Source organism: Anomaloglossus baeobatrachus, chromosome 4 (genome assembly GCF_048569485.1).
Source record: "Anomaloglossus baeobatrachus isolate aAnoBae1 chromosome 4, aAnoBae1.hap1, whole genome shotgun sequence".
Taxonomy (NCBI): Eukaryota; Metazoa; Chordata; class Amphibia; order Anura; family Aromobatidae; genus Anomaloglossus; species Anomaloglossus baeobatrachus.
In genome coordinates, this window is record NC_134356.1 from 681,853,720 (window position 1) to 681,866,033 (window position 12,314).

Here is a 12,314-nt window from a genome sequence, read left to right on the forward strand (position 1 = left end):
GAATCTGTGCCTGTGTTTATACAGAGGATCTGGAGTTCACTAGTGATGAGCGAGCACTACCATGCCTGGCTACTCGTTTCTCGTAACTAGTGATGGATGAACACTACCATGCTCAGGTGCTTGTGTGAAGCCCTGGCCTATCAGGTCGTCACAGGACATTGTGCAATCTGCCCTTCTGCATGATATCCAATCCTCCTTGGTTACCGATCCCTAGTCTGTGGTGTTGCTAAGAAGAAGTTAATCAAAACCCTAGGAACACTCTGCACCACACCCACCAGACACACCAGTGGACGGCCTGAAGGGAATAGGGCTGGATACTTGGGGGGTTGGTAAGGGGAGGTCAGGAGTGTTAAGAGACAGTGAGGAGTGACTCTCGTGTGGAGAGGTCAGGAGCTGGTCTCCTCAGTTATTAGGTGGCAGACGTTGGTCTGGGCCTGGTAGGAGCTAGAAGCCCGGTCGCAGGGGATCGTGTCAAGGGGCACGAAACTGCCGAGCAGGGAAGCCGGCGGCCTTGAGCCATCTCTGCGCAGGGGCAAGGGGTACGTGGACCCTAGGCCGAGAAGTAGCTTCATGCGTTCCTGGTAATTTACCCGACGAGGACGAAGACTTCACGATTCATCCTCCACCCGCTCCAAAATCGGGGTACTAGCGTAACGAGGGGGATAGGACTTTCCCAATATATAGTCCAGAAAATCCCAAGTGTGAACCCTGAGAGCAAGCTCAAACCATTAGCCATACGAGTGAGCGGGACCCATTCAGTTTGAAGCTGAAAGGGACCAACTACAGAACGAGGTGTCAAGGTAACAGGCAACACCATTGGGCACGGGATCCCAGCGTGCTCCCTCCCTGCTACAGAGGGGCTAAGAACTCTGGTTTTCAAGTTGTCGGTGTCAGCGTTATTGGACTGACTGAGTATGCAGTGACCCTTCCTCCCCAATGGTGCTCCCCTCTCAGCATCGCCAAACCCTGGGGCATCTTCCCCATACCCATGGAGGGGTTAAACACCTGGCTGCCATTCCATCGCCACCGGGTGCTCCCAACAGCAGCGGTGGTACTCCACCTTACCACACACCGTGGGTGGCGTCACGAACTCTAACCACAAACACCTCTGTAATAACAGGGTCCAGAGACCCCTCAAGCCACTGCGGATCCGGATCCGAGCAGCAGCCCAGCTGCTGGTGCTGGGGCGGTACACTTGGTACTCATACCTATTGATAATCAGGCACTACCATGCTCGGGTACTCTTAATATACCACCCAACTTTTGAAGAAAGGAAAGAGGTCCAAAGTGTGCGGCGCGCAGAGCACGCCGTGGCAAATTTTGACCACACCCCTAGCCACACCCATTTGGCAGTAAGGTTCATTCAGCAGATGCCCTGGACTGTTCGTTCATAGTAATAGCAGCCAGTTTTCTTATGTTGCTTATTTGTGCCTATAAGGCCGTGTTCACATGTTGCATAAATTCTGTTTCCTATTGTTTATGCCGCTGTCTGCACCAAACTACACAATCCATTTTTGCTGAATTTTTTCTGCCTTTTTTTCCATTATTTAATGTGTTTTTGGGTCAGATGTGAATCTGCGTTTTTAAGTGTTTTATTGTACAGAGAAGCTTTTTCCTGCATTTTTTAAGCTCCATATAAAAACCTCCTAGAGAAAAAAAAAAGCACTGAAACCGCAGAGTTCAGCGGCGTCTTTTCATGGAATCACATCCACTTTACTTGGATAATTAAACACAGCAGAATAAATGTGCAAAAAACAAAAGAAAAAAAATGCATTATTTACACTACATGTGAACACGGACTAAATGTCGAAGCAAAGTGGATGAGACGTCATGAAATCTCCGTCCTCGGTCTGAAGTCGCCGCTGAACTGTGCGGATTTGGTGTTTTTTCTTTATAAGATTCAGGATTCACATCAGCAACAAACATGTATCAAATAACGGGGACAATGCATAAAAAATACCGCAAACACGCAATAATCAGAGAAGATTGTTATTGCGCTCGTGGTGCGGACACCTGCAAAAAAAACACAGCATTTATGCTGTGTGTGAACGCGGCCTCAGCGATACATATATATTACATTTTTTATGGGCTTTAATAAAGAAAAGTAATAAAAAAAAAAAAGGCACAATTTAACGCCATTTACCGATCCCCATCAATAATCTGATCACTGTGTTGTTTGAGTTATTACTAGGGCTGAGCGGACCCGGGCTGTAAATGTCCGGATCCGCGCGGTTTCAGCACTATTCCCGGGCCCGGGATTCCGGCTGCACAATCCAGAACCGGCATTTAATAAAAAATGAAAAAAAAAACAATAAATAAATAGAGTTTCATACTTACCAGACTCTGTCATGGCGGCACACTTGCTTCCGGGTCGCGCTTTCACTTCCTGTGCTGTCACACAGCTTTCCGTGTTTTCCCCGCCCACCGGCCGTCCTCTCAGCTGTGATTGGTTCCTGGCTGACCCGCCCCCCAGCCTGTGATAGTGTCTGCCGTGCAGTCATCGCTTATCGTGGTCAGTACTACGCTGCACTCCGAGCGGGCGGTCGTGCTCCATGGCTGCTCGCTCTAACATGTAGCAGAGCTGAAGCGGCGTGGGACTTCTCCTGTGGATTACGTCGGAACTGCAGAGTGTTTGGGGGTTAATAAAGTGGTGAAGCAGGGTGTGTTTTGTATTTTATTTCAAATAAAGGATTTTTCTGTGTTTCTGTGTTTATTTACTGTCACTTACAGGCTTGTGTGATGCAGGTATCTGATAGACGCCTGTGCCATCACACAAACCTAGGGTTTTTCAGCAGCTATGTGCCGCTGCTAACCCCTGCTATTACCCCGACTGGCACCGCATCACGCCAGCGGGAAGAGCCGGTATCTAACAGATGCGACATACCAGACGGCTGCGGGCGTTATCTTGGCTGGATGTGAAGATTAGGGGGACCGCACGTCGGTTTTTTTTTTTGTTTTGTTTTTTTTACTTTCACCGGAATCACAGGTGCGAGGGGCTCTGGCAGCACCCTGCAGCCTCGCACGTGTGACTCCGGGCACTGGATAAACAGCACAGATACTGCGCGACGGCTGGGGCTGCAGCCGAGCGCTATAACTGCTGCCGAGTGTGTTTACCACCGTGACCGACAGTGCACTGCTTTCCCCGCCCACCGACCGTCCTGGCGCCTGTGATTGGTTGCAGTTAGCTGACACGCTGACACTCAGGATAGGGGCGTGTCTATCTGCAACCAACACACGCCGGTGGGCGGGGAAAACTATGAATATTGAATTGTCGGCTCCGGAAGGTAGCAGCGTGACCCAGAAGGAGTGTGTTGCCATGACAGCGCCTCGGTGAGTATGCCGTGCTCGTTCCTAGCCCCTCCACAAACGTTTTAACCCTCCGGATTCCGGTCCCCATTGACTTATATGAGCACCGGATTCCGGAGCAGATCGGACTTATTTTTAAGTCTGTTAACGACCCGCCAGCCCCGGATAATTGCCTTACCGCTCAACTCTAGATATTACAATTACAGGGACACAAAATATGGCAATGTTATTTGCTGATTTGTGATGTTTATTATTTTATAGAAAAAAACTGAAATAAAATTACATTATTCTATTATATTTATAATTTTTAGTAATTTTATTACAAGAAAAGGAAACCGCTTTTCCTCTCCCTCTAGAATACAGGACACAGAGATGCTGCTCTGTAAAATGGAGCTCTGTGTCCTGTGTAATCTGCTGAGTAATCAGAGGCTGCATTGAGATTAACCTATATAAAATCCTCCCTATGCCATCATCATCCTTAGTGGCTCAACAGCCAGAAGAGCTAGGAGGGCTGCTGGACAAATGTTTAAAACTTGCTGGTTTGAATTCAAGGTGGTGAAAATAAAAAAAAAAAATTATATATTTGTATTTTTTTTTCCTCATTTCTTTATAGTAGTTTTATGGGAACAAATGAATTTGACTCTTTCCTTCACCTACAAAGAGATGCAGTATCTATCTATCTATCTATCTATTATATATTTAGCCCTCTGTCTATCTATCTATTATATATCTATCACGTATCTATTATATATCTATCATATATCTATCCATCTGTATGTCTATCTATCATGTATCTATTTCTCTATCTATCTATCAATCCATTCATGTATCCATCCATCCATCTTTGTAGCTGAATAATCTGCTTCTGGTTTCTCACCTGCAATACAGAGGTCAAGATGACCAAATCTTCCTATGCTTTTCAATACAGTGGCTCAGTGGTTGACGAGTTTTAAGTCCTGGCCGTCCCGATAACCCAGAGCCGATGAGAATTTAATTTAATTTATTCACTGCACTGAGCGAGTACTACCATGCTCGGGTACTCATAAATAGTGATGAGCGGGCACTAACATGCTCAGGTCTTGGTACTCATAACTAGTCATGAGTGGGCACTACCATGCTCAGGTGCTCTGTACTCTTAACTAGTGAGGAGTGAGCCCTACCATGCTCAGGTGCTCAGTACTCATAATTAGTGATGAGCGGGCACTACCATGCTCAGGTGCTCAGTACTCGTAACTAGTGATGAGCGGGCACTACCATGCTCGGGTGCTCAGTACTCATAATTAGTGATGAGCAGGCACTACCATGCTCAGGTGCTCAGTACTGGTAACTAGTGATGAGCGGGCACTACCATGCTCAGGTGCTCAGTACTCGTAACTAGTGATGAGCGGCACTGCCATGCTCAGGTGCTCAGTACTCGTAACTAGTGATGAGCGGGCACTACCATGCTCAGGTGCTCAGTACTCATAACTAGTGATGAGCGGGCACTACCATGCTCAGGTGCTCAGTACTCGTAACTAGTGATGAGCGGGCACTACCATGCTCAGGTGCTCAGTACTCGTAACTAGTGATGAATAAGCACTACCATGCTCAGTACTGGTAACTAGTGATGAGCGGGCACTACCATGCTCAGGTGCTCAGTACTCGTAACTAGTGATGAATAAGCACTACCATGCTCGTGAGCTCGGTACTTGTAACTATTGGTAATCGGGCACTACCATGCTCTGGTGCACAGTACTCGTAATTAGTGATGAGTGAGCACTACCATTTTCGGGTGCACAATACTTGAAATGAGCAGGTCAAAATTCGAAGGTGCTCAACCTGAGTACCGAGTACAATGGAAGCTACTGGGAAACTCAAGCATTTTTCCGGAAGATCTTCCGAAAGAATGCTCTAGTTTCCCATTGACTTCTTTTATACTTTATTTTCTTTTATATCTTTTATTATTTATAATCGAGACGAGCCTGTCCAACCATCTAACCTGCTCGTTTCGAGTACAGAGCACCCAAGCATTGTAGTGCTCATTCATCACTAGTTACGAGTACTGAGCACCCGAGCATGGAAATGCTCATTCATCACTAATTACAAATACTGAGCACCCGAGCATGGTAGCGTAGCACCCACGGGGCAGAGGTTAAATGCACTTGTGGCGCCCCTGAGGCCTCAGTCACCACAGGGTACTGCACCTCACCTAAGGTGCGGTACTTATCCTGGATCCAGAGAAAGTCGGTACCATTTTCACCACATACACAAACCATATTCACAATCAGGTTGCCCTCCCCACTGGGGACCGGCTAGCGTCAGGTCTTAAGGCAGTCACCAAACATGGGGGGCAGACACCCACTAGTGACAGGCACCCGGGTGAGTAGCAGCCACCAGGGGGAGTTAGGAGCCAACACAACAGTTAGAGAGTTTTCCAGTAGCAGAGGAAGTGAGGAGTCGGGTATTACCACTGGCTCTGGTGGGACGCAGGAGTCAAAACGGTGGCCGAGGGGAGAGCTTAATTGCTCTCTTAGGACCGGCGCAGACCAGGGTGCAGAATCCTAGGGTGAAACGTACTTCAAGTCGCATCACCAGAAGCTGCAGGATAGGGGGATTGCACGTCCCTCTGGCCACCAAAGTTCATGTTCATGAAGCACAGTGCTACATTGGGGCTCCAGAGTCGAGATACCAGTCCGGCCCCACAGCAGACCTACAGCACCTGCGTACGGGACGGAAGACAACAAGTCAAGAACCGGGGTCCCCAAGTATCTTCAGACCACGGGGATCCAACAACACAGGTGCAAGCAGGAAGGGCCCACCAACCACTGCACCGGGTTCGACCTCCAACCGGATCTGGGATCGACCAAGGCCCATCACGGCTGGTGACCGTCACTCTGGGACAGCACTGTAAAAGTGAGTAAAGACACCTGGACCCCCAGAGACTGTGTCAGCCTGTTATTACCGGCGCCATCGCACCACGCTTCGGCACCAGCGGCCATTGACTTAAACTCCCCTTATCATCCTCCCCTGGGCCCGCTCCACCTGTGCCAAGCGAATCTATCTTTGCTGCTACAGACCATCCGCCCCAGAGGACAGCGACAGCAGCGGCGGCTAATCCCTGGCCGCGTACCGCAGGTGATGTCACGAAATCATCCCATCCATCCCCCTTTCCCTGGACACCTCGGGGTCACGAAACCGGGCAGGCCACCCGTGACATCCCTCTGACCCTTCACCGGCCCGGCAACGAGTATCCCCCCAAGCCCCATGGGGTGCTCAACTCGTCGCCGGACTAGTGATGTCAGGTCTGGGATGTCACAGGTGGCCCTGTCCGGCTTCGTGGCCCTGAGGTGTACAATAAAAGGGGATAAATGGGATGATGGGAGCAGTAGTGGATGAGGATGATTGTCTCGTGATGCCACCTACGGTATGCGGCCAGGGATTAGCCGCCATTGCTGTCTCTGTCCTCCAAGGCGGATGGTTGTAGCAGCAAGGATGGTTCTGCTCCCAACAGGTGCAGCGACGGCGACGGCAATCAAAAGGCTGAGTCAGCTACTGCGGTTCCAGGTCTTTTACTCACTGTTTTTAGATTGCCCGTGAGGTACCGGTCACCGCCATGATGGGCCCCAGCCAATCCCGAATAAGTTAGAGGTACCTACCGGTATTTGAAAGTGTCCTTTCCAAGGGATGCCCCTCCAGGAGTGAGGAACCCGGGCTGAGCTTTCCTCTCCAAGACTCAGGCCCCGTGAAAGAAGAAAAGAAAGTGGTGTCGTGTCGCCAGAACTGTAGTCCCGAGTCCGACTTGACTGGCTTAGTGTCCAGGTGGTTCCTACTTTCACACCAAGTGGTGCCCGCCCCCCAGATGGTTGTCCTAGTGACTAAGAAAGTCCCATGCCTTGTGATGGCCACCTCTCAGTCTAAACTAGTCCAGATCCCCAGTGAGAAGGAACCTAAACTGTATGTAAAGTGAAATGTGTAAACACCAGTGATTACCCCCCTCCTTACCCGAGATGAATACTGCACCTTAAGTGAGGTGCAGTACCCTGTGTCGACTGCAGCCGCAGGGGCGCCACAGTAGTGCTCGCTCATCACTAGTTAAGAGTACCCGAGCATGGTAGTACTCGCTCATCACTAGTTACCAGTACCAAGCACCCAAGCGTGGTAATGCCTGCTCATCACTAAAGTTCAGTATTGGAAAATTTGAGCCCTGATCCTTCAAGGGTTGTTAAGAAGTAATTTAGTGCAGCATTTTGACTTTATTGAGGTTCAAAAGACAATCATTAGGGAGCTGTTTCCAGTTCTGAGTAATACTTGTATGAGTAGTACTTGTATGTGTTACTTTTCCTTTAAGAGAGATGAGAGTGCTGAGATAATTGTATCTCTACATACTTAGTTGTAAATCAACATGTGGTCCCTGAAGTACCCATAATCCTCCGGGGTTGATCATCTGAGATCAGTAAATCTATGATATATATATATATATATATATATATATATATATATATATATATATATAGGTTCATAATTTGCATCTTTGCAGCACATGAGCCTGGACTCAGCATGGTACATCTCAGCTCTACAGATTACTGATCGTCGTTCATTACTGGCAGCCTCACCTCTCACAGGCGCAGTTGACCAACCAGTCTCGTAATATATATCAGGACCATGAGGATCTCTGCTGTAATTCTGTGTCTGGTTCTCTCCCGACCTGTGTCCTTAAAATCAGAGTGTGTCCTCCACCAACAGGCAGTAGACGGGTACATTCAGAAGGGAGATGTTCTCCTCGGAGCAATATTTCCTCTTCATCTAAGCCCAGGGACACAACCAGAGACCTTCACCAAACCACCGTCATCCCATCTTTGCCAACGGTGAGGGTAACCCCTTAAACCTATGTCTAGGTGCTTCACTGTCATGTACCCCAAATGTCCCCTGTCTTGTATATCTGTTGTACACATCTATATATTTGGATCTTCTTTATTCTACATCAGGTTCAGCTTTCGTTCCTTCCGCTGGACTCTCGCCTTTCTCTTTGCGGTGGAGGAAGTCAATAGAACTCCTGGGGTGTTGCAGAATTTGACATTGGGGGCCGCGGTTATGGACTCATGTAGCGTGGCAAAAGGAGCCCTTGGAGGAGCATCATGGCTCCTTTCTGGTGGTCCTGGAGGGCCCTTCAGTTATCGTTGCCTATGTCATCCATCAAGACTGGGCGCAGTGCTGGGAGATGCAGGTGGAGAAGCAGCTGTAAGTGTAGCAAGCATTTTAGGACTCTACAATTTCCCACAGGTAAGAACTTGACTTTATGGACTAGTATGGGTGGTCAGGGAGTCACAAGCTACTGACCATCCAATGTCATACAATGTGCACTGCTAACTGGTTAAAATCCTGCATCTTACAGTATTACAATGTTTATACTTATCCATAAGTCATGAAAACGTTCCTCCTCACCATCACAAAAATAATATTAGTGGTCAGGCTAATGTCTTTTGAAGAGTCAACATGGACATCTGCTCACAAATTCATTTATTCTGAGATTCTACCAGTATAAATCTTGAGACATCAATACGAATGACCAATGATCCAAACTTCAGTAGTCAGTACTATTTTGATCCACCGAATGGTGAAAAACCAATAAGCTGGCCTATGCTTGGGACATCCAATGGATTGGAGAAAAAAAATTGTACCTTTGGAGTCTCGTAGTATGTAAATGTTGAGTCTCAAGGTCTGTCACCAATAGCTGAAAGACTACAATGTCTTAAACTTTGAATCGTGTACATATTCATGTTCCAAATATCTCGAAAAATTTGATCAAGATGGTTGTGACCCTTCTAATCGTGACTGAGCATTTTTTCCCCTTGTCTTTTTGCAGATAAGTTATTTCACACCTCCGGCCGAACTCAGTAATAAGTTCTTCTACCCTTCATCTCTCAGTGTTGCACCTACATTGTCTTCACAGGCAAAAGGTATTGCTAGACTGCTTCAACAGTTTGGCTGGTCTTGGGTTGGTGTCTTGTCCCAAGAAACCAGTTCCTCTTCACTGGGTCAAACTTTTCTTAAAGAGTTGGAGACTGTAAGAGTTTGCTTAGCATTCTGGGAGTATATTCCTTCAGAATACTCGCCAAAAGATGTGACAAGGATATCAGACGTTATCAGACAGTCAACAGCCAATGTGGTGGTCGTCTTCTCTCATGAAGCCTATCTAAACCCTGTTTTGTTGGAATTTGCCTTTGATGGAGATACTAGAGATATAATATGGTTGACCTCTGATGCATGGTCTACGTCTCCAAGATTAGTATCTTATCAGCTCTCCAAATTCTTGAGAGGGACCCTGGGACTTGTTCTTCGTAATGGTGCAGCCCCCGGATTCAAAGAGTTTGTTTTTGGATTACATCCAAGTCACTATCATAATCATTCATTTTTTATGGAATTTTGGGAGGAAGCATTCAGTTGTCAATGGATGATCAAAATGAATAATGGGTCATTGTCTCAGACTAGAGCTGACTCTACAGTCCCTGTATCTTCCTCAACATTACCACTTACTCCTTCACCATCACCATCTTCATCAAAGGTTTTGTGTACAGGACTAGAAGACCCTGCTACTCTGCAGATATTTTCAGACATTGGAGACCTACGAGTTACTTACAATGTTTATAAGGCGGTGATTATGGTAGCCAAAACTCTAAAAGATATGGCTGCTTGTAGACAAATCGAAAGGTCCATGGCTGGAAGTCATTGTGTAGAGATGAACAATTTTACACCTTGGCAGGTAAGTGTAGGCCGATCATATAAATTAGTGAAAAATCTAAATCTAGCTACTTGTGTATGACCCATTGTCATGTTCCCACAGCTTTTCTTCTACCTTCGTAGAGTGAGGCTGAAAGGAAACATTAAAGATGACTTATATTTTGACTCTCTTGGAAATGCACCAGCCATTTATGACATTATAAACTGGCAAGAAGGACTGTCGGGAGGTGCCAACTGGGTAAGTGTAGGAAGCTATGAAAGTGGTGCCCAGTTTGGACAAGACCTGTTCATCAACCTAAGTACCATTCAATGGGGAGGACAGTTCAACCAGGTAAGAGATGCACTAATAGCACTATTTAATCCTGAAAGAAGATCAAACTTTTTCTAAAAATGTGCATTCCAACATTTAGATACCCATTTCCGTGTGTTCTAAGAATTGTCCTCCTGGATTTTGGAAGGCGCCCCATCTTGGCCAACCCCATTGCTGCTTTGATTGCATTCCATGTGCCGTTGGAGAAATTTCTAACCAAACCAGTAAGTACAAGCCATAAATGATATCTTACAGAGATGTATCTCATTTTTCATGATGGAGAACCATTCTTACCCTAATGTTTTGCTTGCAGACACTATAGATTGCTTCCCCTGTCCTGAAGAAGAATGGCCAAATTCTTACCGTGACCAATGTCTTCCCCGTGAGGTGGAATTACTGTCCTTGTCGGAGCCTCTAGGAGTGTCCCTAGGCGGCACATCCATCTTGGGCTCCTTTTTGCCCGCCCTTGTTCTTTTTCTTTTCATCAAGAACAGAGAGACTCCTTTGGTCCGAGCTAATAATTGCACTCTTAGTTTCATCCTTCTTGGTGCCCTCACGTTTTCTTTTCTTTGCCCCCTTCTTCTTCTTGCTCCACCTGGAAAACAGATCTGCCTGATTCGACAAGCTGCCTTTGGTGTCGTATTCACCCTCTGTATTTCCTGCCTATTAGCAAAGACTATTATTGTTGTACTAGCCTTCCGCGCCAACCATCCTGGTGGTTGCCTTAGAGTTCCTATGGGACCATGGTGGCCCATTGTCTTTGCCATGTTTTGTACTTCTATCCAGTTTATCCTCTGCTGTTCTTGGTTTTCAGTGGACCCACCATTTCCAGAACATGATGCTAGAACCCTGTTGGGAAAAATTGTTATTCGATGTAACTACGGTCTTGGTTTTTGGTTCATGCTAGGTTACCTTGGACTTCTATCTGCCATCTGTTTCATGGTTGCATTTTTAGCCAGAAAGCTACCCGGGGCTTTTAACGAGGCTACTCATATAACGTTTAGCATGTTGGTATTCCTCACTGTTTGGATCAGTTTTGTCCCAACCTATCTAAGTACTCAAGGAAAGTTGGAAGTGGCAACAGAGATTTTTGCAATTTTATCCTCCAGCGCTGGCCTACTCTTCTGCATCTTCACACCCAAAGTTTACATAATCCTCGTTAGACCCCAATTTAACACCCGAGCAATGGTTTCTGGTCAGCAGAGAATGCAAACCACCATCAATCAAAGTGGTCAGCCACCATATGGAAGAAGATATCCTGGAGCTCACTAGTAATAACTGGAGAGGGACCTTATCTATAAAGCTTGGTCATACATGGAGGTATGCTTCTCTATTATTATAGACAATCACCTTGGCTATCTCATACATAAATGTGACTTACAGCTATTTAGCATATGATTAATTATGCAGATTCTTCTCATGTCACTTTCATTGTTACTGTTTTGCTTCTAAAAATCTTAATTGTCATTTTTATTGTTTTGTTAGTATTTTGAAAATCCAACTTTGGCTTTCACCCCTCCTGAATCCTTCTAGGCTCTTGATGAGATTCAAGCATGTCTCCACCGAAATCTGATCCCGGGTCTCTTCTACATGTTCCTAGAATTGGTGTATATTGGTCAGATCTCTTGGGGATGTATACGGCTTTTTCTCTACCCACAAGTGTTCGATTGAGTTGAGGTCTGGGGACTGTGGGGACAATCCAGCTCCTCTACTTCATTGTCATTGACCCATTTCTTCTCCATTCTCACTGTATGCTTCAGGTCGTTGTCCTGCTGGAACACTATGTCGTCCTTTTCATTCTCATAGTACTCGAGTGTATGAAGTAACTTGTCTTGTAGGACACTCAGCACTGAGACCATCATCCATCCTGGTCAAGTATCCAACGCCTTTGGAACTTTACAGTTCCTTCAATGTCTCGATCTGTTAGCCGATTTTTCCTTTCTTTCTATCAGACCCATTTGCCCACATCAGAGCTGTCTAT

The 12,314-nt window shown here is 46.5% G+C and overlaps 1 protein-coding gene across 1 annotated transcript in view; it reads left to right on the top strand.

Annotated features, from left to right (window-relative positions):
- Positions 1-11,605, top strand: part of LOC142302818 (extracellular calcium-sensing receptor-like) — a 31,862-nt gene extending 20,257 nt beyond the window's left edge. Inside the window, exons 3-6 of the mRNA XM_075343929.1 lie at positions 9,149-10,045; positions 10,127-10,354; positions 10,434-10,557; positions 10,647-11,605. Of these exons, the coding sequence (XP_075200044.1) occupies positions 9,149-10,045; positions 10,127-10,354; positions 10,434-10,557; positions 10,647-11,605 (2,208 nt within the window). The remainder of the gene's footprint in view (positions 1-9,148; positions 10,046-10,126; positions 10,355-10,433; positions 10,558-10,646) is intronic.
- Positions 11,606-12,314: the final 709 nt, after the last annotated feature.